We start from the raw sequence: 27799 nt of genomic DNA on the forward strand, positions 1-27799 counted from the left end.
CTATATAAACGCTTATTCGGACCAAACAAAGGTACGTTTTACATTTCCTGAAAAGTTGGAACTCCAAAATTATAGAGAGAAAACTAACTTTGCCATCGGAGGGTTCTTGGCCGGCGACCCCGATCACTTTTGATCATTGTTCTTTCTTTTTCAAGCCATCAAGACAGCAAGTAGTCCTTTCAAATCTAAAGCATCTAGCCTACTGATTTTCTTCGCATCATCAATTGGCACCGTCTGTGGGAAGAAAGTTTGCTTTTCGTTCAATTATTTGTTTTCAACGATTAGCCTTTCCCAGACAAAAGACTGAATGGTTCGAACAAGATCAAGGGCTACCAGCCCAGGCCACCAGGAGAGTAGGGATGCTTCTAGTAATCCCCTCCGCAATCGTCAGTCAACGCCTGTCATGCAACCGCCTTCTGTTTAACATATACAGTCCATGGATGCCGCTATGGTGGAGTTGACCCGTTAGAATCAAGAGTTGAATAAAGAGATCAATCTAAGGAGGCAACGCTATGATGGGCACACGGAAGGACGAGCCCAAAGTCAGGAAGGTAGAGGAGAAAACGTTGAGTCTGAGAATCAGTTAAGGGGTACTGCTTCAAGAAGAGTGCCACACTTGGAGAGGGAGATGGACCAGATGAGAAAAGCCATAGATGAAATGAAGGAGAATATGAGGCGGGCGAACCCCATGGATGATTTAGTTCATCGAACAGACTTCCCTTTCACGGCTTCCATCAATAGTCATCCCCTACCCCCGAAATTCAAAATGCCTTCCTTGGATTCATATGATGGAAATCGAGACCCGTGTGATCACATCGCTACCTTTAAGACAACCATGCACCTTCAAGGGGTTCCGGACGAGATTATGTGCAGAGCATTCCCTACCACACTTAAGGGACCAGCGCGGGTGTGGTTTAGCAAAATACCCCTAAACTCTGTGGGCTCATTTGAGGAGTTGAGTAAGTTGTTCGTCAATAATTTTATTGGAGGGTAACGCCACAAGCGTTCTTTTTCTAGTTTGCTAACTATAGAGCAAGGGAAAAATGAGAGTTTGCGGTCCTTCATTACCTGGTTTAATAGAGAAGCCTTGACGATGGACAAAATGGACGACAAGTTATTATTGGCCGCCTTCCATAATGGGGTCAACTCTGACTTGTTCATCCATAAGCTCTACGAGTAAGAACCAAAGACCATGGCCGAGCTCGTCCATTCGGCCCAGAATATCATGAATGTTGAGGACGCGATCATAGACAAGAAGAGGAAGAGAGCAGAGCATTCAGAAGCAAGTCATCCGCATCATCTCAATCAAGGTCCTCGTCCCAAGAAGGCTTGGGCAGAAGAGAAAAGGGATAGAGATAGTAAGAAGGCGAGTTCTTCAGCGAGAAACCAACAATACACTCCCTTGAATACACCACTAGAGCAAGTGCTTATGCAAATCAAGAAAAATCCATCCTTGAAGTGGCCAGAGAAAATGAAGGGAGATCCTACCAAGCGCAATAGGAGTAAGTATTGCCACTTTCACAGAGACCATGGGCACGACACAAACGAGTGTTTTGATTTGAAGCAGCAGATAGAGAATCTTATCAAGCAAGGCAAGTTGAGGAATTTCCTTAGACGAGACCAAAGAGACGAGAAGCTAAAGGCCAAGGTGGAAGTGTCATCACGACCCCCACTTGGAGAAATAAGAGTTATTATAGGAGGAACCTCGGCAGCTCAGTCGTCCAAGTTAAGGAAGACATACCTGAAGGTGGTGCAGAACTTCCAGCTGTTTGGACGATCTCCCAAGACGGGGGAAGCTGACGAGTAAGCCATTACATTCACGGACGAGGATTCTGGACGAGTTCACCACCTACACAATGACGCGATAGTCATTACCCTGCTTATTGTCGATTATACGACCAAAAGGGTTTTAATAGACAATGGCAGCTCGGCAGACATCCTGTATTATCCCGCCTTCCAGCAAATGAGGTTAGGACGAAATCAACTCCGACCAGTGAATTCACCATTGGTGGGATTTGGAGGAATGAAGGTGCAACCTATGGGCACCATTACATTACTTGTGGTGGTTGGAGCATACCTGTAGCAGATAACTAGAGAGGTAAACTTCCTTGTTGTTGATTGTTCATCATCATATAATGCTATTATTGGAAGGCCGACTTTGAATAGTTGGAAGGCGGTAACTGCTACCGACCATTTATCCGTCAAATTTCCGACCGAGCATGGAGTGGGTCAAGTACAAAGGGATCAGTTAGCTGCCAGAGAGTGTTACTTAGCCATGCTGGCAATAGACGAGCACGTGCAAACACTGAGCATAAACGAGAGAAGGCTTACAGCAGAACCCACTGAGGTGTTAGAAGATGTCCCTTTGGACGAGGGCAGCCCCGAGAAGTTCACTAAAGTTGGGGCGAGCATAGAAAAAGAGGCAAAGCATACTCTGGTCCAGTTTTTGAAGAAAAGCCTAGATGTCTTTGCATGGAGTCATAAGGACATGCTGGGTATTGACCCAAGTGTCATTACTCATCGTCTGAATGTATGCCCCTACTTCAAACCAGTGCGCCAGAAGAAAAGGGTTTTTGCTCCTGAACGAGACAATGCCATCAAAGAAGAAGTCCAGAAATTGATTACAGCGGAGTTCATCTGAGAGGTTTATTATTCGGACTGGTTGACAAATGTAGTCATGGTAAAGAAGGCCAACGACAAGTGGCAGATGTGCGTGGACTTTACTGACTTGAACAAGGCTTGCCCCAAGGACAGTTATTCATTGCCACGCATTGACCAGCTGATGGACTCAACGGCAAGTCATAGACTGCTGAGCTTCATGGACGCCTTCTCAGGCTACAACCAAATAAAGATAGACGAGGCAGATCAAGAGAGGACTTCATTCATTACTAGCCAAGAGTTATTTTGCCACAAGGTAATGCCTTTTGGTTTGAAGAACGCGGGGGCGACTTACCAAAGATTAGTAAACCACATGTTTCGTCCTTAAATCGGGCGAAATGTGGAGGTTTATGTAGATGATATGCTGGTAAAGAGCTTAGATGAAGGAAGCATCTAGACGACCTTCAAGAGACCTTTGATACACTTCGACGGTACAACATGAAATTAAATCCAAGCAAGTGTGCTTTTGGAGTTTTCTTGGGGAAGTTTTTAGGGTTCATGGTTTCACACAGAGGAATTGAGGCAAATTCGGACAAAATCCAAGCGATACTAAACATGGAACCATCGAAGAACATCAAAGAAGTCCGGTCTCTTACCGAATGAGTTTCCGCCCTAAACAAGTTTGTTTCAAAAGTTACTGACAAGTGTTTGCCATTCTTTAAAGTTCTCAAGAAGGCATTTGAGTGGACAGACGAGTGTCAGAAGGCCTTCCAAGACCTGAAGACTTACCTCATGACAGCACCGTTGCTAAGTCCATCTGTGCCTGGTGAATAGCTATATTTGTATTTGGCGGTGTCCCCGTACGCTGTGAGCTTGGCGTTGGTCAGAGAAGAGGGACAGATTCAGAAACCAGTTTACCATATGAGCCGAGCACTGAGAGGAGCAGAAGGACGATACCTGATGATGGAAAATCTAGCATTTGCTTTGATCAAGGCTTCCAGGAAGCTGAGACATTATTTTCAAGCTCATATTATCAACGTCCTAACGGATTACCCCTTAAGGAAGACGATGAACAAGTTAGAAGCTGCAGGACGACTAATCCAATGGGCGGTGGAACTAAGTGAGTTTGATATTAGATACTAGTCAATGAGCGCAATAAAGGCACAGATGTTGGCAGATTTTATTGCGGAGTTCACCCCCAGCCAAGACGAGCTAGACAAAGACGAAGGAGTCAAAAGGTGGGTTATCAATGTAGACAGATCGTCCACATTGTACGCAAAGGGATTGGAGTCATACTTAAGTCTCCAGAGGGTGACAAGCTGGAGTATGCAGCCCGATTATAGTACCAAACCATCAACAACGAAGCTGAGTATGAATCTCTACTCAAGGGCTGAAATTGGCTAAGTCCTTAGGGGCGGAATCAATAACAGTCAAAGGAGATTCTCAGCTAGTCATCAATCAAGTGAATGGAATGTGTGATGCTAAGGAAGATCAGATGAAGAAATATCTTAGCAAAGTGAGGCGGCTTGTCCAAAAGTTTACAAAAGTGAGTTTTGTCCAACTCCCAAGGGGGGAAAATATAAAAGCAGATGCCTTGGCGAAGATGAGTTATGGACGAGTACGACAGAATCCAATACATGCCGAGTATAAACCTCCCAGATATAAAATAAATAGGAGGGGGAGAAAATTGGATGAGTCCAATAATAATCTATCTTAAGGATGGAAGGCTTCCGGAAGACAAGGACGAGGCTAGGAAGCTGAGAGTCAGGGCTGCCAAATATGTCCTCATAAACGAAGTACTATACAAGCGAGGCTTTTCTCAGCCCTACCTAAGGTGCCTGGCTCCGGACGAGATCACTCAGGAGCAAGATCGCTAGTCCATAAGGTCGTCCGTGCAAGCTACTACTGGCCTACGATTCAAGCAGGTGCTAAGGCTTATGTTAAGGTGTGTGACCAGTGTCAGTGCTATAGCAACGTCCCTAGATAGCTGTCGGAGTACCAAACCCCAATGATGGCCCCATGACCCTTTGCACAATGGAGACTGGATATCCTAGGTCCTTTTCCCTTAGGGACCAGACAAATGAAATTTTTGGTGGTAGGGATTGACTACTTTACCAAGTGGATGGAGGCCGAACCTCTTGCAAAAATTACTCAGCAAAATGTCAAGAATTTTGTTTGGAAGAATATACTGTGTAGGTTCGGAATACCTAGGGTACTAGTATCTGATAACGGATGACAGTTTGACAATACACCTTTCAGGGACTTTTGTGAACAATTTGGAATCAAGAATCACTATTCCTTGCCCTCCCACCCACAAGCGAACGGACAAGCGGAAGTAGCAAACCAATCCCTGCTGAAAATCATCAAGACTCAACTCAAGGGGGTAAAGGGGATATGGCTAGATGAGTTGCCAAGTGCTCTTTAGGCCTACAGGACAACTGTGAGAACCCCAACAGGAGAAACCCCTTTCAAGTTAGCCTATGGAAGTGAAGCGGTCATACCTGCAGAAGTTCATATGGCTAACCATCGAGTGATGAAGTATCAGGAGAAAGAAAATGAAGAACAACTTCGTCTTGACCTCGATCTCATTGATGAGGTAAGGATGGATGCAGAGCAAAGGACAACAAGATACAAGAATCTTATGGCTAGGCAGCATGATGCCATGGTAAAACCCAGGCGTTTCGACGTCGGGGACCTTATTCTTAAAAGGGTGTCCTTGGCAACTAGGAACCCAGCTCATGGAAAATTAGGACCCAATTGGGAAGGACCCTATAGGGTAATCAACTGCAAAAGGCAGGGATCGTACTACTTGGAAGCTCTGGACAGACGAAAGTTAGAGCACTCTTGGAACATGGAGCACCTGAGGAGGTACTACCAGTAATGAGCTTGAATGAACTTTACCAAGGACGAGGTTACAGCTATGGACGAAATTACTGCTACGGTCTATGTGTTTACTCATATTTACTGTTGTATTCTTATTACTACTATTGTGTCTTAAGAATAAAAAGTGCACTAGTTCTTAAACTTTTGCACCGTCTACATACAAGTTTGTTCAGGACGAAGTTATGAACATTGAAGTATTTTCCTAAGTATTTTCCTAAGGCACTAGCTTCAAAACATGTGCCATATTTGTGGACAATGTTTATATATAATATGATTTGGATTTCTAATGTATTTAATGCATAAATCTAATTTCCATAATAGTACCCACAAAAAGGCAAAAGCCTAAGACAAATGAAAATCTTTGGACGCAGGGATGTAACGTTCATAAGCTTTCCTCGAAATGAGGATAAAGCAAAGAAAAATAAGCTAAGGCATACTCGTCTGAAAAATAGACGGACAAGAAAAGGGCATACATCGAAGCATTAAAGTCCCTGGACGAACGTATAGCCAATACGCTACAATGTTCCAGGACAAATCAAGCATTAGAAACGTCTCGACGAAAGATGAATGCCAATTGCCTGGCCTATGGACGAGGAAAAGAACTGCCACTGCTACTCTGAGGACGGATTATACATGTAAAAATTGTTAAAATACAAATGAGTCGTCCATATACAAATAGGTCGTCCATATACAAATAGGTCGTCCATAAGAAAAGCGCATGGATGAGCCTCTTACGTCGTCCATAGGAAAAGTATAAGGACGACCCTCTAATACTTAGGAGTATGCAAGTTTCATAAAAGCCAGTAGCATAAGTGATATATATATATATATATATATATATATATATATATATATATATATATATATATATATATATATATATATAACACTCGTCCATGCAACAATATGTTCAATAATAGACAAATAATGTAAATAAACATTCATAAGTCAACGCTATAAAGGGTAGACGACCACCGTCCAAAAACCCTTATAAAGTGAAAGCCTAAAAGGCAACTGTTTATAAACTCGTTCCAATTTCTTGGATGAGCAAATTGTACTTGAATAAATTTCAAACAGTCCCAGACTATGGACCTTACAAAAAAAAAAAAAAAAAAAAAAAGGAATTGTGATAAACTTTTTTTAATACAAATTTACTGAGGATCGTCTCCAGTTTTAGGCTCATTCTAGGCAAGCTGCGTGGTAGCATCGGCCTCAACATTAACGTCCTCTGAGATTGTCTGGATAAGGGAGCTAGCAGAGCCACCAAGGTGAAGTTTAATGGGGCTAAAATCTACCTCGGAGAAGCGTTCAATAACGTCTATGCGGAAGTATTCAAAGCCAGCAGCATAGTTCCTGTCCAACAGGTCAGTGAACTGGCTGGAAGCTTTGAATTCCTCCTCAGCTACCTTTTTGGCGTCCTTGAAAAGGATACCAAGCTCTTCATTCCTCTTTTGGAAATGATCCAGACGAGTGTCCTTCTAGACGATGTCAGCCCTTAGCTCCTCAACGAGATTTTTTAGCTCCTTAACCTTGTCCGTAGCTTTGCTTGCTGCTTCAGCCCATTTTCTACAGTCGTCCTTTGGCCCTCTCCTTGTCTATCTCCGTGCTTGTCTGGACGTTGCTATGAACTTCGACATGGCCTATGCAAACGATTAAAATTCCAATTAAAAATAAAATAATGGCCATAGTAAAATGACAAGACGAGGTAATTGGGAGAACTACATACCTTGAAGAGGTCATGGACAGCAGAGTGCTCAAATTCCTTCAAGGACATATCGTAGCAAGCAGCCACGTCCTCCTCAGTCACAGATTTTTCAAACCTCTCCTAGGCTAAGTCCTCATTTTCAATCATATTCATGGGAACCTTAGGACAAGGCTGAGACGAAGCAGGAGTGACGACCTTGGAGGGGGAAACACCAGCAGGCTCAGGCATTTCCACATCAAGGACTTGGATGGGAGGCACTTAGGAGACAGAAAGGGTAGTGCCTGGCTTAACAATTCCAGGCTTAAACGACCTATGTCTTGCCTTCTTATCCCCTCGACGGCTAGGAAGATCCTCTAAATTTAGATCTTCAGAGAGGTTCTTCCTTTTATCCCCAGTGGAAGGACGAGGCTGAGATTCCTTACCGGCAGGACGAGGCTGAGATTCCTCAAGGGAAGGACGAGGCCGAGAATCCCCGAGGGCAGGACAAGGCTGAGACTGAGCCGCTAGCCCCACAACCTCGTCCATTATCTCCTTCCCTTTGTTCTCCTTCATGGTAGCCATTCCTGTAGAGAAATTTGTTAGAATCACTTCTAAAAATGACAAAAGGGATCAGTCAAAGTAAAAACTTACATCTATGGACTGTACGCTCGTGGGTTGTGGCTTCAGGAGAAGGCTCAGGATCAAGTCCCCAAGTAGCGAGGCGTTGAAGAGTAACCAAGGAGTGGAAATCCCTCTCAGGGTGAAGACGAGCCTTTTGCACACGTCCAAGGTAAAACCTGTTCAAGGACGGTCGTCTAACGCCTACAAGAAAGAGTTAGAGTTAAACGATTATAAAACGGCATGCAACAAGGAACAATGCATAGTAATAAACATACATTCCGGACGAAGGTTCCCTAACTTTCCAGTATAAGGGGCAAATGGATCCCTGCCAACCTCAACAGGGTGTCCTGCCCAGAAACCTGAGACGAAAAAAAACTCCATCTTCCAGTTGCTATCTTACATGACCAAAGACTTTATAATTCTACAATTCCTCCCTCTGGCTGTAAATTGATACAAACCACGGGATTGACTAATTTCAGAGGGTTTGTAATAAAAAAAGAACTCGTCCGCGGTGAGAGGACGATCCCTTTCAAACACCTCTCTCTAAAAAATTTGCATAGAGACGACTAATCTCCATGCGTTGGGGTTAAATTGACACAATCCTAAACCTAGCCTAGTGAGTAGCTCCCTAGCAAAAGAGTTAAGAGGCAACCTAAGACCTCCTAAAAGATAGGCCTCATAAACTCCTACACCAAAACGAGGTTGGCAGTACCATTCCTCTCGGACGGCCAACCTAGGATTCAACTCCTCTAGGATCTGATACCAACTCCTAAGAGACTCTAACTTCTTGTCGTCCGTCTTAGAAGGGACTCTCACAGCACAACTATAAATGGTTTCTACCTCGTCCTGAGGGACAGATGGGGGAGCACTCAACAGACCAGCCCCAGACCTAGACGCTGCTCTCATCCTAAGTTGTTCTTGAAGGACTTCCAGCGTAACCCCAGGAACTCCAGAAGTATACTTCTCGTCTGTGGTATTTCCCCCACCACTACTATTACTACTAGAACCACTGTAGCTAGAAGAGTTATGATACTCGTCTATCTCTTTTTCAACAATATTACTAGACAAAGAAACGACAATTTCAGACATCTTGAAAACTTAAGAAAAACCTAAAGACGAGTGTAAAGAAGATACATGGCTTTAGACGGTGGAAAACTAAGGACGCTAGAAAATTTCTAGACGAAGTGCTAAGACGAGGATGTCAAAGAAGAAAATTTGAGAAAATGCAAAGAGTACGAGAGGAATTCCACTATTTATAGGCGTTGAAAATGGTGTCTTTAATTACGTGACCAACCAGGACATGCCACGTGACATTTCCCTCGAAAAATTAATTCAACGTGACAAATTGTCAATGAAGTTACGACATGTGGCACACATAACAGCTAACATAAAGACACGCGTCCAAAAGATGATGTCATTTTATGTACTCCCTAGACGACCCATAGACAAGGGGGCAACTGATGGGGTACAAACTTCAATATCGTCCATGGAGGTCGTCTAGGGAAAGACCAAGAAAGCAAAGGCTGTGAGAACCTCATCCATAAAACCACGTCATGCCATCCAAGGAAACCATCAACCTCGTCCATAAGAAGGTCGTCCACAAAGGAACGACCTCCCTTAGAAGCGAGATATGCTCGTCCAGAGGACCTCTGGACAAGGACTCCTGGACGAGCCCTTGACACTTGGGAAAATCCCCGAGTATGTACAACAACTCTGTATCACGCGCATAACTTCCAGTGACCATTATGTGAGAAAAATGTAACTCCTAAACAATTGAGGAAACTATCCTTGAATCCTTACACCTCCTCAAATCCAGGGGAGGTTACAAGTTTGATAACTATTCTTAGGACACTATATAAACGCTTATTCAGACCAAACAAATGTACGTTTTACATTTCCTGAAAAGTTGGAACTCCAAAATTATAGAGAGAAAACTAACTTTGCCATCGGAGGATTCTTGGCCAGTGACCCCGGTCACCTTTGATCATTGCTCTTTCTTTTTCAGGTCATCAAGACAGCAAGTAGTTCTTTCAAATCCGAAGTATCCAGCCTACTGATTTTCTTCGCATCATCAATATATATAATCGAAAAGTTTTTATTTATTTAATGATTATAAAAAAAATTCTTATATTAAGTGATAAGGATATGGGAGTAAATTTATTCAAACAACATATTATATCCTCTCATTTTTCTTCTCTCTATTTCTTTCACTTTTTCATCATTCCAATAAAAAACAATGAGAAAAAATTAGAGTTTGTTTGGTACATGTATTTAAACATATGTTTTCAATTTTTAAACAACATTACATATATTTTTACAAATTTTTTTCACCCACACGTATTTCCAAAAAATACAAAAAATATTACTAGAACGACATTACCAAACGGACACTTAAATTTTTTCTATCCTCCCACCAAAAGTAGCCTAAAACAAACTGTGCCGTTTTTAACCCTCTGCTAAAAAAGAATTGTGTTGTTTTTCCACAGTTCTCTCTCTCTCTCTCACATCACTTTGGCAATCTTCCCTCCACCAAGAGCACCACCAACAGCCCCCACTCGCCGGTTGATGCCCCCAGCAACATCCATTGAATAGTCTTAGACTGTTTTTATCTTAATATAGTATCTGCCTTCATAGTACTGTTTGTCTTTTACTAAATTACTAGAATCATTGGAAGGTGCAATTTTGTTTTGTTTTGTTTTGTTTTGAACTTCAGTTGTCTTATACTGTCTAGGCTTGAAATTCACTCAAATGAAATGGGATGTTTCAAGAGATATCCATTAGTAAATATTATTGCTAATAACAATGTCTTATAGTTACCAAATGTAATGACATAATGCATTGTGACTGAGATTCTATTGTTTTCTACTACTTTTGTGCTTTGTATTTAGTAATCTTTAAATTCAACAATTTTTTTTAATTAGTAAAAGGGACATTAGTAAAAATTATTTAATACTACAATATATTAAACACAAACTGATATCAATAGAAAAGGTGGAAAAAAAAAAAGAGATGGAAATATGTGTTCATAACTCCAAAACAAACTCCCTGAAAGTTTTTCAAACACATATCCACTGAAAAGAATGACCCAATATACAACTCGTGACCCACATATACATATGCAAACATATTACTTCAGAATATATGGAATTGATGTTTATTTGAGTTGAGGTCAGAAACAATAACAAATCTTATGAAATTCGTGGGTTTAATTTGCTATGAACGATTTAGCCAGTGTGGTATCTTTGCGCAAGGTGAATATATATGTTACTTTTGTTCGATTATCTTGTGTATTGCACAGGTTAGCGACAAGTTGGATAAAATTTCTCTGATTGCCGTCTTTCTCGATGTTCACAGTAACACACAGTCACACCCCCATGGTATTGTATTTGTGTAGAGTGAAAAAGAACCCATCTGAACAATTTGCATAGTAAAGCAAAATGCTGAGCTTGAGAAGAAGTCTGATTAGTGTATGCAAAATACTCAATTCCAATCAAAGCTCCATTGCTGCCACTACCCCTCAGGCCCTTTTCAAGCCTCAGTATTGTTGGGTTTCCGGGTTTTCTTCAAATACCCCATCACTGGATATTGATCTCTCCAACAAAGAGAGCAACAGACAATTATGTAACAGGTTCCCCTTTATTTCTTTGTCTTAATATGATCATACACTTGGGCTTTGATTTCTTTGTCAAAATTTAATTTTGATGGAGGCCTCTCAATTTCAATTTCTTTTGAAAACTTTTCTCCCTTGGATGTGGGAAGCAGACTGATATATAGGAGCAAACAACGAGGGTTTCTGGAGTTGGATTTGGTTCTTGGGAAATGGGTGGAGGAGCACATTCATTCCATGGATGAGAATGGTATTAAAGCTCTCGTTCATGTCCTTGACCTAGTACAGCTAGTCTATATGACTCTTCTATTATAGTGTTTTTCAGTGTTGGTCATAAGCCATAACAGTCATGACCTTTTATATTTATAACTCAATTTATTTATTTATATTTTCGTTTATTAACTATTGTTGTATGATTGCATGCCCCTATTTGTTGTTCATGCAAAAATATGCTGCATGTATCTTCAAAAAATTAGAGGACATCTGTGAAGTTTTAGTCATTTTAAAATTTTATTATCGCCGATGGACTCCTTCGATTTAGAAAGGTGATTCTGTTGATACCATAATTTTCAGATTTGGGGTTTATATCTTCAAGATAAATAATTTCATAATCATTGATATGTGACAATGATGTGTGTGTATCGTGGAATGTTGCAATTTGTGACCTTAAACTGTATGTATGCAAAATATGCATGCTATTACATTGATTTTCTTGGTAATTTCTCTTTGTTTAGCCTTTTTCATACAACAGAGTCTAATTATAGAATCCATATCCTTTAACCTAAAGTCTTTTACAATTGAAGACTTTTTGCCCTGTACACCATTGTGCCAATTTAACCATTTAAGACAATTATATGAAGACAGGGTCATTCTTGCACCAGTTTCCAATGTCTACATTGACCTATGTATTTTATGAATAAATTGAATATTCATTGCTAAAATAGTAACCAAAGTTTTGTTCTATGGAATTTGATGAAACTCTAGTTTTATGATATTTAGTCATATTGAGTTTCTCATAAGCCATCCATTTCACCAATTATGCGCATTCAAGTTTGCATATTTCTAGTATCTGATACAGTTTGGAAGACTTTCTGTAAGTTCTATGCATTTTGTTAATCCTAATAGTTATCTCAATCTGATAAAGCCAAGATCAAGCTTACGATGATACACAATCCTAAACTAGTTAAAAACAGTGTTCCATAACTAACAGGTAGTCAAAAACGTGTGAATGGTGCTGATTGTCAAGAGAGTTTGCTATGACTTATTTGAAATTGGCCTGAAATGTGATAAAGAAAACATATAAAGTATTTGACTGATCCCGGGGATTCAGGATTTCAGTTGCTTTTTAGATCATGGGGTTTTTGGCAAGTGACATTGTGGCAGGTTGCTCGGTCATTATGTTTCTGGATCACTAGCTTTCTTGTTCAGCACCATTCCTAAAGTTGTCTCCATAACTTGCAAAAGGCAATCTGTTAGTGCTACTTGGAGTCTCTGTTTTGCTTGATCACAACATGTTTGGTGTGAGATGGGTTTACTATAAGGGGAAAGGAATTGAATCCTCACTCTTATGTTCTGATTTCTCTAAATATCATGTTACATACTTCTTAATTGAGGAGCGCTATGCAAGTTTTATTAGTTGAGTGTGAGTTTAGAATAAACTGATGTGTTTGTCAGTCTTTTTATATTCTCATTTTGCTAAAGATCAAGTTACAAATTTCTTTACAGGGGAGGTGTGCAAATTCTATAGTTGAGTGCCAATTTAGCACAAACTTAAGTATTTCTCAGTCTTTATACTGCTTACAACTTTATGATTTCTATTGGAGAATAAATTATTTTCTAGGGAATAGAGACTAAATGTTCAACATATTGTGTTTTTATTTGAATGTGGTGTTTCTGTTCTTCAGGAAAACCTGGATCTCTGGAAGTGGCTTACTGCCCAGGAGCAACCCCCTGAAGCAGTGGAAATAAATCCTGTGAGTTATGATCAAGAGATGAAAGTTCAATTTAGCTATTTTCCTTGCTTTTCTAATGTCTTGGGAGTTCCCATTCTCACTCTCAAAATATTCAATGTTATAGGTGTTTACTGCCCTGCATGACAAGGTTATGAACAACCTCAACAGCCACCCTGCTCCTGAGACACAAGCCACGTCTGGGCAGCCATGGGTAAGAGGGTGGGATGATATTAAAAAGGTTGGAACGGACCTATTGCAGGGAACCAGTAGCTTTGCAATCCACCTCTCAACTAGGTCTTGTATGATGCGTTCCTTTGTATGAACAAGTATATAAAATTTCTTTTATATGGTTGCTATTTGATGTCCCATGCATACCTTCTCAAGAAATGAATGGGGTCTGCGGTGAGACAAAACCATTGTGGGAATCTTGCCTCTAGACCAATGTACTTTATCCATAGGACCACAGCTACTAATACTGTACATTTTTGTTCAAATTTTGGGCTAAGACCCTACATTGTATTGTGGTTTTGAGATAGGTCAAAGGAGTCTACATAGATTACAAGATGTTAGAAACATAACAAATTTTATAAATTTTTTTTTTGTAACTACTGAAGTGGTAAGTTGTAATTAGTGTATAATAAAAGTATTGTCAATGGTAGTCCTATTTAAAAGTCATGTTGCAATAATCACAATCTACTATCTCAAAGCTAACAATGCATTTTGCACTATTGAATTGAAAATTTATACAATACTTCGGGAGTATAGTAACGTGGTATTTTTTCCTCTCACATAATAATAAGTTCTACCATAAATTAGCGTGATCCACTATTCATGTGAGACGAGGAAATACAACATTATTATTATACTTCCAAAATTACTCTTTGAATTGATTATGCTTATGAGCTTTTTTAACTCAAATGACATTTATTGATGATGCCCTTAGAAATCTGGTTTAGAATGGATAGTGCACTTCAAAGTCCAGATTGGAGATGGACCAACCAGCGGGAATGCCTTATTCTGTATCATTTACATCATGTCACATATCAAAGAAAGAAAGGGAAAAAAAATTATTTAAAAAAAAAAGAAAACTTTCAACCAAAAAGCATTTGTTCCATTCCAGTGGACCTGCGGAATGGAACAAGTCCATCAAATTTTCAAGCAATTCTTGTAAACCCATAATTTGGATAAAACATCAAAAGTTCGGGTAGCCCCTAAATTAGTCCATCAGTGGCCCTGCTGCTGACTGCTAGATCTAGTGACAGAGATTTTTATTTCATTTTATGTAAATATAAGATTTGGAGAGAGACATCAGCCATCAGGGTCTCATCTCAGATCAGATGATGACTGATTAATTGGAAGTTTTAAACCATACGGAAATATAAAATTTATTTTTAATTTACTTTTATTTGTAAGTTATATTATATTTTGGAATAGGTCTCTTATATTCTTAATCTTTTCTATCTAAAAAAATCTTAATCTTTTAAAACCTTTATTTATTCTCATTCAGTTGTATATTTTTTTCATATTCTCTTTTAAATTTATTTTGGCAGCAGAATATTCATTAATTAAGTATTATTAAGGGAAAAGAGAATTAAAAAAAAATCAAGTACCTTTAAATACGTGTGAAGAGAATACTACCTTTTATTTATTTATTTATATTAAGAAAATGATAGTATTTAACTAATGAGTTTCAAACATGACTTCATCTTTTGATAGCCTCATTAGCTTGAGCCTAGGCTTATTCGCTTGGCACATGCTCATAATATTGAGAGACAATAATAGAGTGAATACAACAAATTAGTGACAGCAAAAATCCCCCGCGTAGCATGACTCGATTTTTTCTATCCTGAAGAGGTGACGAGGTAAGGACAAGTTTTGCTCTCCTTCCTTCCCCCACCTTATGCTCAGTCCACATTAGTGGGCTCTGCTCACCCTGGATTATAACTTTGAATGAAAATCAGTACTCATGTCTACTTGCATCAGTGCATGTCTCGTCAAATGTCTGATTGAGAAAATTTGTATAACAAGTTTGCAACTGATAGGGTATAAAATCACTGTAACTTGCCTCTAGGTAGGTCAAAACCATTGGTTGACTAAAGTATGAACTGTTTGATTAATGGATTAATCCCATAATTATACAACCAATTTAGAATTTAGTGAATCAATGTCTATAAGGTATTAATCCATTTAGAGAGAGAGAGAGAGAGAGAGAGAGAGCACATTATTAAAGAGAACTCGTACAGCTTTTATTCAATATAACCTTGCATTGCATAGTCCCATATCATGACTCAAAACTATAACAAAAGGACACCTCAAGTTCAAAGCATCGACAGAAGCTGATTACAGTGCTTCATATATAAGCAAACAATGCTTTTTCAATGAGGCATATATAGCAAAATGGACCAAACCAACCCAATCCACTAATCAGAATTAAAGTAGCGGGTGGTTAATTAATTAAAAGCCCACCACTGCCAATATTTTCTATCTGCCTTTTCAAAATAAAAGGGCAGAGCAGAGTGCCCCATAATTCAATTTCAATAAAAAAGGGTAAGAGCTATCTCAAAACTAGCCCATATCCACAACTAACATACACTAATGACTTCAATACTTAGCATCCTTCTTCTATACTTTGTAGACACTACTCAATACTAAGGAGTTGGGTTTTTTTTTTCCACCTAGCTCCTTATAAATGTGCCATTTTATAGTTTTTCATGGGAATTGAAGACCACTAAAGGTCTGGCCAAAGGACCAACCAGCAGGGGCAACATTGTTAGAAACTACAGTGCGACCATCACTTGTGGTGACCTTAAAAGAGAGAGCTTGTCCAACGAGGTAACTATTGCTTTGCCAATTCTGACCCCAATTTTTGGACATTGGTTGCCAATTGGTTCTTGAGCCTTTGATAGAGACAGCATGAACATCACCAGCACCTCCAACATTGGTGATTAAGACTTGGTTGTAGTTACCTTGGCCGTTAATGGTGAATCTGATACCCCCTCTCTTTCGGCAAGGGACCCTACATTATCACAAAATATATGGAATCAAAGCCTTACCTTAAGGTCAAAGAGGCATGTATATCAAGTAGATAAAAAGGCCAAGGATGATTTGCTTTACACAGACCTTGTCCAAAAGCTAGGTACATAGTTTGACTAAAGTAAAACAAATTAGCCAAGTATGATATGTGTGGAGTCCATTTTATTTAATTAAGCTTGAATAAATTGTATTAAAATGAAAATTAAAAAAAAGTTATATCTAATAAGTTAAATTAGCTAATATATAAACCATATTTTAAACATGCCAAACACAAGTAATTCCATGCTATATATAGAGGGCTGGCAGCAAGTTCAAAATAAAAAATTTGTTAAAATTTTACTATTAAAAAACTTATAATTGGTGTAATATGAATATGATTGAACTATATATTTGTTTGGAATTTATAATTTGACTGTATAAAAATTATATACAATAAAATTTATAATGGTTGGAGCATCACTCTAGAAATAACTAAGTCTACAAAATGCTTACTTAATCACTTATTAAGTATATTTCTTTTTAAAAAAAAATTGTTTTGTCTTTAGAATATGACACATCAATTTTTAAGTGGTATATATACTAAAATTGTATTTTTCTAATAATTCTTTTATTATTTATTTACTTAGCATTAATTAGTGGCTAGAGAGTAAAAAGTATCTTTTATTCTTATTAAATTAATCAAGAATTTAAGAAGACCAAAACATTGTACCTTCTGTAAGCCACAGGAACAATTCCAGCACTGTATTTAGCAATCTTTAGGAAGATAGGCTGAGAGAGATCAAAATGGTGCAGAGGAGGGTTGCACCAACCCCCATCATTGTTAGGGCGGTTGATGTTTGCTGGGCATAAGTTTGTAGCAGTGACCACAACTGAACCAGGTAGGCACCACTTTGGATCATTCACACACTTAATCTCAAAACAAGCCCCACAGCTCAGTCCATTGTTGAACATTGCTGTGCTCAAAGCTGCAGTGTTTATCCCATATCCCTGGCTGTATAGGTTTCCATACCCACAAGCCCCACCTGCATGCATTAATTTAATATTGTGATCATCAACATATATATGTTGGTTACAGAGGAATCAAACAATTGGGTCTTCACAAAAATGATCTCGAGATGCATGTCTTAATTTGCAAGTATTGTTCTTTTTAGTATTTAAGTGGTCGGGAATGTGAACAATCACTTTCATTATATATCTATCATTTTTTTTCCACAATTCATAGTAAACTATATTAGAATTATAACAATAAATTGTAACTTTTAAACTTTTTCTTGAAAGTATGTGTGCAGTGATGTAATTTAGTAAGTAAAGTAACAATGTAGACATAACATTTTGTTTTTATATAATTTTTTTCACAAAATATTAAGGTGACAAATTGTTATTGATTTTTTACAGGTTTTTTACTGACACAACTTTATTCACATTTCTTTGAGGAGTTAATGAAAAAAATTGTCTATTTAGTTGAAATATATATATACTCGAATTTGGTAAATAAGGCTTAGAGCATAAATTTTGAGACTTACCCATTGTACCAGAGGCATCACCACCCCCATAGAAAGTGGCATGGGCATTAATCCAACCTCCACCATATCCATAAACACATGATCCCAAAGAGAGAAACACCAGGAAGAGAGGTCCAACAAGTGCCATTTTTTTCCTGCAGAGAGTAGTGAGTTTCAGTGCCATGATATCACCTCCCAATAACTTCGATCAATTTAGAAAAAAAAAAAAAAAGAAAGAGAAAAAATGCTATAGATGGAGACAAACCTTTTGAGAGAGAGAGAGAGAGAGAGAGAGATAGCTAGCTAGCTAGAGAAGAGGTGAGGAAATGGGAGGTGGTGAGGTGAGGAATATATAGATGGTTGGAGAGGAGCTAGCAAAAGCGATTCCTCATGCAACGTCATAATATAAACTGACACTAATCGAGGTGTGGGGACCTTAAACCGCCAAGTGCAATTGGTTATTTCTCTGTGGAAAACAAAGACCCTTTTCTTAAAACCATTTACTTTTCAACTTTCCTGTGTGTTTTTGCTGAGCAAAAGTCATTGAGATCTCAAAGATTCAACTAGGGTAAACCTTAAAGACCCCAATGTGGTTTTGCTCTTTGATACTTGATAGTACCTTCAACTGTACAGTACTGTCAGTACATACACCAGTTTCCGCGCTTTTTACAAAGAACTATTATTGCTAGTATTATAATTTTTTTTTTCTTTTAAATTTCTATGCTTTATATATGCCAGCTAATGGGGTTGTTGTTTTGTATAGGGCATTCGTTTTGCATTGAAATTTCAATGGAAAAGTGATGATGTATTGGACAAAATTGCACTTCTTTACAGGTGCGAGCTTGTGTGAAAGTCTTATGGTTATAGTATCCAAGACAAAGCCTCTTAGATGGACTCCAAGTATGGTCAATTTTGCATGCTTTCTAGGTCTTCAAGTGCAAGGAATTTTCCTTCAACATTCAATGCAGTTAAAACCATATTCAGAAATCCCAGTGAAAAATGGACTACCAAAAGTACCTAGATATAGCAAAAGTTGTTCTCTAAACAACAATGTGTCCAACATAGTAGTCTAAAATAGCAGTACAGTATAAGAAGAAAGCTTAAGCTAACAATATATATCTTTCCTACTACAAAATTTGGTAGTTCAATTGGATCAATTTTAATTCACACTTCAACTTGTTTTCCTTTATGCTTCATGGTTAAAGACTGAGCATTTAATATCAAAAATCCATTAGATTGAAATTGCTGCTACAACCATTTTTTCACAAAATTCCTTATTTTATTAGTGTTTCAAACATTCAAAATGTTACAAACGTGCTGCACCGGCACTACTATAAATCTCCATATCTAAGTATACGGTTTAAGAACACGTTGGAACCGACCAATTTTTCTGAATCCCTCATGTTATTTTCAAATTTTTTTACAAATTTAATAGCAATTTTGACCAATTTATCATGCTAGAGAATTTAATTCCAAGCCTTCTCATTCAATGTCACACTTGTTTAGTTGAACAGTAAACACAACTCTTCTTCTTCTAAGAGAGAGAGAGAGAGAGAGATCTATGGCCATGCACATGGATGATGTCAGATGTGGTAGATGATGTATGATAAACACAGGCTGTTACATTGGAAGGACCAAGAAAAGTTCAATCTCATTATTACAATTCATTTATTGCCAATTGGTTTTGGTTCTCTTCTAGAGCTAAAACCTTAAACATTTTCTTGCAAATGTTTAGATCTCAAGTGTGAACTCATTATAATCTAAGAAACAAGTAAAGTAGACTAAGTGTGTTTTTTTCTGCATAGTTCATAGTTCATCACTTCCACTTCCAACTTTCTTATCTTTCTCTTATTAGTATATTAATTGCTTTTCATTGTTTTTCAAAGATTCTTTGCCCCGGCTTACTTCAGCAATTTCTTTTCAGTTTCTTCTTTCCTTTTTGTTATCCAATTCAAACCCCATTTATATCTTTTTTGTATTTTACCCTCTAAAAGAAAATGATTGAGATACTTTTTAACAATAAAAATGAGTATGGTTAACAGATGCTCTTAAAATATTTATGAATTTTTACAATAAAAATTAATCAACCGTATAATGAAAGAAGAGACCAAATTATACTTAAAATCATTTAAGTTTATAATATTTTCTTTTTGATATTTCATGTTTGATTTTTTTTTTTTTTAAATTTATGTTTGAAACCGTTTTCAAAATAGCCTTTTTTGTCAAACCCCAAAAATTTTGCTCCATCAAATCATTCATGTGACTACGTAAGTTTGAAATTGACATCATTATTAAAACATTTCCACTTCATTCACCGACTGACTTTTGTTTATTTCTTTTCTCAAAAAAAAAAAAAAAAATTTTGTTTATTTTTACTTAACAAAAATAAAAAAATAAAAACCTCCACCATCAATCCCCCCAACATGCCTCAAATAGTCTCACAATCACCACCAAATTGGGCATAAAATTATAAGAGTGCAATCCTACCAAGACCCACCTTCCCAATACTCAAACCCAAACAATCGGGGAATCCAACTAAATCAAGGAAAATAAATCTCACGGGGAACGAAATTGAATACTTTTAAATATGAAATAATAAAATAAAAATATTCTAAAAATAAACAGTAAAAAGTGTTATTCATTCAAAATTAAATGTTCAAATTCATCCAATTACTTTTTTGTATTCTTTCTGAAATCAACTAATGGTGCTCAATTAAGAATATGAAGAATTTTTTTGAAGAATATATATATATATATATATTGAGAAGAAAAAAATGAGGACTCTTTTTTGATGAAAAAGTGAAGACTTAGTGCAAAGTGTAAACAATATGTCTATAAACTATAAAGTGTGTGTGTGTGTATATATATATATATATATATATGTATAAGTGTGACCATAAATTTCCATTTTTTGTTCATTGGTTTACCATCTAGTTCAATGTGTGCAATTGTAAACCTGTAGTAGCAAAAATAATATTAAACAAAAAATTATAAATAAATGTAAGAGCATGCATACACTATGAGGGCGTTTGGATTCAACGTCTAGCGTCCAGCGTCCACGTTCACGTTTTGGACCTTCTTTTTTTTTTTTTTTTTTTTTTGCTGCAGAGGGGACATGTGCACAGTGCACATACTGTGCGTGCACTGTTCATGTACTTTTTTATCAATTTTTTATTAAAAATGTGTCCCGCATCACTATTCACACATTTAAAAATTATTTTGCTATAGTATTTTCAGTTTTCAGTTTTCAGTTTTCAACAATAAGTTCTATCCAAACGGACCCTATATATATATATATATTGACCTGTAATCACCGCGTTAAGAAATAAGCTAATCAATTAAATTACTTTAATATAAAATAAAAGCACGCATAACGATGGCATAGCTGTGTAATCAATTTGAGATAATGAGTTCTTCTTATATATAAAGCACGCATAACGATGGTGGATGGCATAGGTTGTGCAGTGTAATTGAGATAGTGAATTCTTCTTATCATCTCTAGCTCTGATCACGTTAAAACATCACGAAGGTGTTCTATTTTTGCTATATGTTCGTATCATGTTGATTCTAGTATATTAGAGCTGATTCTCACCAAAAAAATATGGTATGAATTTATGAGTGTGTCCATATGTTTTATTCTTTTCCATTTTTTAAATAATTATAGCTAGAAATTAACTTTGTGCCTTATGAAGAATTGGAAGGGTGTATATTACATATTAGAAAAAAAAAAAAAAAAAAAAAAAAAAAAAAAAAAAAGTTCACCATTTGTTAATGGTATGAAACTAACTTTATCTTATGTAAGCATTTCTATTCAATGTTCAAAGATTGGGTATGTTAGCCCAGATTTCTGTAACTCAATTAGCACCTTTTCTCTTACAATATAGAGTTAAAATATATATATATATATATATATATATATATATATATATATATATATATATTTGAACTAACCCTTTTAGTTCAAATCATTTTTTCACTCGATTGGTTTTTTTTTTTTTTTTTGCTGCCACGTACGCATACTCTTGTTAACATTATATATTATTATATGAAAAAACAAAAAAAAGAGACGTTGAAATGTGGCTTCTGTCATGCATTTAGCTTAGCATAATGAAAGCAACGTGAGGTGGGTTATGAGATCGCACACGTATAACTGCATTTTTTACGTGGGGCTGCTTTCTCACGCGGTTCTCGAAAACTCATCTCCGCGTTGTTTCTATTTCCTCCGTTGAATTCCCGTTCCCTCACGGATTCCTCTTTCCTGAAACCAATAAAAACCAAAACCTGAGATCCAACCATGCATCAAGATAATACAGACAACTGCAAACCAACCTGTAAAATTACACCCCTTTTATTACTGAGAGAGTTTCATTTTCGAATATTCCTCTACATTTTCTGATTCGATTTTTTTAATAAAAATTTTTTTTTAATTTTGCTCTCAGCAATATATAAGGATCTATAATCTATTTATAAGTTTTTTTTTTTTTTTTTAAATCTTTGTAGTATATACTATATACTTAGAGGGGAAAATTTTGCCAATTGTAAAGAGTTTACAAAGAAGAGGGATTTGAAATTCAATCACCGCTTATATTAAAAACTTATTGGTATCTTAGTCTGATGATAAAAAATTATCATTAGGAGTAGGTACCAGATGTTGAAACTCTCACAAAGAAAGAAAAAAAAAAAAGAGAATGGGGTTTTAATACAAAAAACACACTACAAATTAACTTCAATTAAAAACCATGGTACGATAAATTCAATTTAGAAAAAAAAATTATCTATATTTAGATATTATAAAGTTATATGTGCAGCAATAGATAACTCGTCCTTAAATATATAGAGAATTTTAAAAATTTCAAGAAATTTGGGGTATTGCCTTCAATGTCTGCTCTGCCTCGTATGTGAGTACTGTACTGGTAAATTTGAATATGAAAAAAAAAAGGTTTAATTACTTTTTGGAATTTGATAATGAAGAGTTTCATATTTATAGCCACTCAAGTTAAAGAGCACATGAATGTGATTCTCCAAAAAAAAAAAAAAAGAGTTAAAAAATGAATGTACAATGAAGTTAAATTTTCTTTTTTTGGTATAAATTATTCTGTTGGTCTTCAAATATAAAATATTCTATTGGTGTCTTAAAATTTTAAAATGTATAACTTAGTTTTTTTAAATGTAACTTGGTGTTTTCACTTATATTGTCTATTAATATACACTAAAAAAATTGAGGTGCCCGACATTTAAGGTACTAAAAATAGAATCAATCTCATGATATTTTAAGAGAAAAAAAAATGAAAATAAGAAATGAATGAAAAAATAAATGGATAAAAAATGTACACAATAATTGTCAAATTTTGAAATTTAAATGACTAAATTAAAACTTTTAAACTTTGACAAACTTTAACTACAAAATTGGTTGTAGCCTAAAACTATAACCTTACTCAATATTTTTTTTTATTAAAAGTAAATTTTGACAAATCTACTATTGGATTACATCTTCTTCTTATATCTTCCATGCTTGCAAAATTTATAAAAAATTAAAGATCATTAGTTATGTCATCAATAATTTATTTAAATTGCAAGTTTATTAGTTTAAAATTATGCATAAAATATAAGCTTATAGATCATATAATAAATAATTTTCAATTGACAAAAAAAATTGGCATGTGTATTAGAAGCGTAAAAGAAATGCAATTTAACAGTTAGATTTTCAAAATATATAATAATGTTTATTTTATTATGTAAGGTTATAACTTTAGGCTATAATCAATTTTGTAACTAAATTTTGTCCTTTAAATTTTAAGAAAACTAAATGACAATTGCAATTTTCCTTAATTTTTGTTGTATACATACAAAATCTTAAAATTCCTCGTAGCAATTTTATTTTTATATCATCGTAGCAAAATTAAGATGTAGATAGATGGTTGCAAGTGTGGTACGAAAACTTTTTTGTGGTCAAACTTTTTGCGTGTGTGTGTGGCCAATTCCTAAATCAAAAAGGAGAGCGCATGAGATTATTGAATTGCATGGACTGAATATTTTATTTTTTTGTGTCACCAAGATCTCCCAATCGCATGAAGAAGCCCTCAAATCAATCTTACCTAAGCGGAAGAAAGTTGTGATAGAAGAAATGAAATGAAGGCTTTAAATTAAAGAAGATCCGACACTACTTTGGAAACTGATCACAAAAACAAACGTATGGTTGGCTGCATGAGCTAGCTAGCGCATATACCCTGAACCTGAAACACAAAGTTAGTGGCTCTATGAGACTTTGGTTCCATCTTCTATGCATCTGTGTGGATATGATCAAACCATAGCTTTACAAACATTGTTGAATATTGATTCATATATCTACCAATCACAAAAGCTTATACATGAGTGAAAATTTTTCTTTCTTTTTGGTCTAAGAATGGAAGTATGTACCTATCATTTTCTTCAAAGTAAAGTTAAAGTTAAAGAGAAAAATAAGGAAAAGGGTTTTAATCAAATCAATGTCAATGCCCCCTTTTCTCTCTACTTTGGTTGGGGGTTAAAGAGTGGACAAGAAAAACCTAAAAACATGGATGCGAGCTTTAAGTATATCAATCCCTTTTTCATTATTACATAACTTAATCCTATGTTACTTTCTTTGTACTTTGTTCTTAGATGGCATACTGGATTAGTTTGGAATGGGTCATTTCAGCAATGCAAATGTCATATAAATATAACTAAGGTCAAGTATAGAGGCTGCGGCGCTTAATTTAAAATTTTAAATAGTTTTTTATATCTTTATAATCACTTTTAGTTTCAAACGGTCCATTGGATGTAGAAAAGGCTGCTAGTTTTAAATTTTGATGATACAGTATACTATTTACCACTTCTAGTAGGTTTTGATCTGAAAGAGAGTAATCAATACACCATACTAAGGTAAAAATTATTTAGGAATTTACTCCCACGTTCTCAAGTAGTGAACTTGTGTGATAAATTCCAAGATTGATGAAAATAACTAAAAATTACGAAGTGTTGGACACAAATTACTATGGACGATGCCATTAACTAGAAGAAGCCTTAGACGAGCTCATTGGACTATTGCTCAATTTTATTCTCAATCACATATCATTTTTGTTTTTAATTTATAAAGGTCATACGATGGATCTGGAAATTTAAAGATGAATGCTTATAGAGGATCTCTCACTGTTCTGATCGAGTCATATTCTTTTCCATAGAGTAAAGGATGGCTATTTTCTTGATCATATCAAATTTGAATGGAAATTATAAGCTTTTTACTGAATTCATAATCACCCATTGAGTGAGTTACAACTTACAAAGATTAGTGATGAAAAAGGTGATGAGAGAGATCACCAGAATATTCATTAATTTGGGTTCTAAAATTTACGTTAAAGTACTTGGACTTCATCAAGATTAAGACATGCACGTCGTGGCAATGTTAAACAAGGTTTCATGAAAGTCGAAATCTTGAGGCAGCATGTGCCATGAATCAGCTCCATGCCTCCACGTGCATATTACACGGTCTAACAAAGAGGCGTGAAAGAATTGTTCTTCACTTCTTCAAAGAACTAAGAAGATGGCAAGGGGTCATTAATTTAGGATACAAGGATCAGAACTCACAACCCCGTGTTGTATATAAGGGCAAAATATCTTAAAGCAATGATAAGAGAACTCTAATTGGACTAATAAAGTTCAATGGAGTTTGATCAAAACCAAATCATAATCAGGCTTCAACAAAACTTCAAATTTTGAAGCTTCTTTCTATATCTCGGAAAAGCTTCTCTAGACAGAGATTAAGAAAACATTGAATTTTTTTTTTTTTTTTTTAGAGTTTCAATATATGGCGTCCGCTTCTAATGATAGCTCTTTATTATCAGACCAAGACACCAATAAGTTTTTGGTGTAGGCGGAGATTGAACCCCAGATCTCTAATACAACCATTAGATTTTTTACCAGTTGAGCTAACTGGAACCCACAAGAAAACATTGAACTTGAAACTCTACTATAAGGAACATGTTAGATAAATCTATAATATATATAGATTAAAAAATATTTGACTTTTGATTGACATGCCACAAGTATTAAGACCTTACAATTTTAAATGTCATTATTTTAATATATACTATATTGTTTTTGTTAAATTTTATCTTACATTTATACACTCCTTAGGAATCTTGGTACATGCTCCTTTTTTTATGATGAGAGAATAGATTGTTCTATATATAAAAATAATAATAAAACAATCTACTATCAAATAAAATTTTATAGTCAAGAATATTTAATTCGTAGCTTTAATCTGAGGGTTTTAGAACTAAGTTTGATAATCATAGTTAAGTTTATGGTCAAGAATATTTAATTCGTAGTAATTACTACGAATTAAATATTCTTGACCATAAACTTAACTATGATTATCAAACTTAGTTCTAAAACCCTCAGATTTCTTTAATATGGATCAACTCCAACATAAAACTCTAGCTCACACTTTGCTCTTTAGTACAGTTGATATCTAAAGTTTGAGTTGCAACTTGATTCCACCAGTACTTATGGTATAAGACACATAACCTCTCAAATTAGACTTATTTGATTTGAAAGGTTATGTTATACACTAACTTAACCAGCACTTAACTATGATTTGAGAGGTTATTCTTGACTATAAACTTAACTATGATTATCAAAATTGAAATAGTATAAGCCACATAACCTCTCAAATCAGACTTATTTGATTTGAAAGGTTATGTTATACACTAACTTAACCAACACTAAACTATGATTTGAGAGGTTATTCTTGACTATAAACTTAACTATGATTATCAAAATTGAAATAGTAGAAGACACATAACCTCTCAAATCTAAAAAAAGTAGCTTTTCAAGATTTTAAAAACGTGCTTTAAGATTTTCTTTATATACCTAGTGAATATGGATTGACACCCTAAATGTTTGATGGGCGTTGTTGGCATCTCAATCAATCGAAGATCAGTCTCGATTGATTGAGCCTAGTAGATTATGAATTCTTGAACCTGTAGTTTGTATGTTCTTGAATTCTGACTTCCAACACTTTGAGCAATGTCTAACATGATCTATAGACACTATGATCTATACCTAGACAATTTTTTATGTACAAGGTTTGCCAATATACTAAACATTTAGAACCTAACAATTTTTAAAAATTAAACAAAGCTCAATTTAAACATAGGAATAAGGAATATAAGAAAAATAGTCAAATCTCTCCTCTTGTAGGAGCTCTCTCTCTCTCATGAAAACGAGCCTTGCCTCCCTTGGTGCCTCCAAGGGTCTCTTTCTAATCAATTTTCTTTAAGCTTTCAAGCCACTTATACTTTTCCTAAGTGATTGAGTTGTAACCATGGTCGAGGATGTGATTCAAAGCATGGTCAGTCTAAAGTTAACGTCAAAAGAGGAGGAGGACATACATGTCTCGGATGAGGGAAGGATGGACGAGATTGAGGGTTGCGCACTGAGTTTGATAGGGAAGTTCTTAACGTGCAAACCTTTTAATAGGAAGGCTGCAAAAAATACATTGTGGCGGGCGTGGGGTCTTGATAAAGGATTACAGATTTCTGAGGTGGGTATTAACCTTTTCCAATTCAAGTTCCAGGCAGAGTATGATCTAGAACAGATCTTGCGGGGTGGCCCGTGGACATTCGATAATCAATTGTTAATGCTCACTCGGTGGAGGTCGGGCATAAGTGCAAATAATGTAGTTTTAGAGCACGCTTCTCTATGGGTCCAAATATGGGGAGTGTCTTTTGATATGATGTCCCCAAATGTGGTGACGAAGGTGGGGAATAAGATGGGGGTGGTCGAGGATGTGGAGCGCAGACGGCGTACTGATGAATAGAATTTTTTTTCTAAGAGTTAGGGTAGCCCTTCCTATCTCTAAAACAATTCAAAGAGGTGGTTTCCTATTAGGGACGGACGG

At 36.1% G+C, this 27799-nt stretch overlaps 3 protein-coding genes across 7 annotated transcripts; 2 read left to right on the forward strand and 1 right to left on the reverse strand.

Annotated features, from left to right (window-relative positions):
- Window positions 1–10796: 10796 nt before the first annotated feature.
- LOC142633145 (succinate dehydrogenase assembly factor 2, mitochondrial-like) lies at window positions 10797–13886 on the forward strand. Of its 4 annotated transcripts, none has more exons than XM_075807411.1 (5): window positions 10797–11037; window positions 11141–11414; window positions 11549–11643; window positions 13298–13366; window positions 13470–13606. In XM_075807411.1, the coding sequence occupies exons 2-4, from the start codon at window positions 11224–11226 to the stop codon at window positions 13345–13347; spliced, it is 336 nt and encodes a 111-aa protein (XP_075663526.1). In that variant the 5' UTR covers window positions 10797–11037; window positions 11141–11223; the 3' UTR covers window positions 13348–13366; window positions 13470–13606. The 4 variants fall into 4 exon arrangements, with proteins under 4 accessions (XP_075663526.1, XP_075663527.1, XP_075663528.1 ...); XM_075807412.1 differs by having other exon boundaries at window positions 11181–11414; XM_075807413.1 differs by having other exon boundaries at window positions 10797–10954; window positions 11085–11414.
- A 1680-nt stretch (window positions 13887–15566) lies between these two features.
- Window positions 15567–18246, reverse strand: LOC142630630 (expansin-A10-like). 2 transcript variants are annotated; one of them, XM_075804654.1, is made up of 4 exons: window positions 18146–18246; window positions 17902–18035; window positions 17088–17400; window positions 15567–16361 (listed from the first exon to the last, which is right to left on the reverse strand). In XM_075804654.1, exons 2-4 carry the CDS (start codon window positions 18026–18028, stop codon window positions 16055–16057), a joined length of 747 nt encoding a protein of 248 aa, XP_075660769.1. In that variant the 5' UTR covers window positions 18029–18035; window positions 18146–18246; the 3' UTR covers window positions 15567–16054. The 2 variants fall into 2 exon arrangements, with proteins under 2 accessions (XP_075660769.1, XP_075660768.1); XM_075804653.1 differs by lacking the exon at window positions 18146–18246 and having other exon boundaries at window positions 17902–18116.
- Window positions 18247–27223: 8977 nt separating this feature from the next.
- On the forward strand, window positions 27224–27718 carry LOC142632812 (uncharacterized). The gene has a single exon (XM_075807145.1). The coding sequence runs from the start codon at window positions 27224–27226 to the stop codon at window positions 27716–27718; it is 495 nt and encodes a 164-aa protein (XP_075663260.1).
- Window positions 27719–27799: the final 81 nt, after the last annotated feature.

The sequence above is a fragment of the Castanea sativa genome, chromosome 4, assembly GCF_040712315.1.
Source record: "Castanea sativa cultivar Marrone di Chiusa Pesio chromosome 4, ASM4071231v1".
In the NCBI taxonomy this organism is placed as follows: domain Eukaryota; kingdom Viridiplantae; phylum Streptophyta; class Magnoliopsida; order Fagales; family Fagaceae; genus Castanea; species Castanea sativa.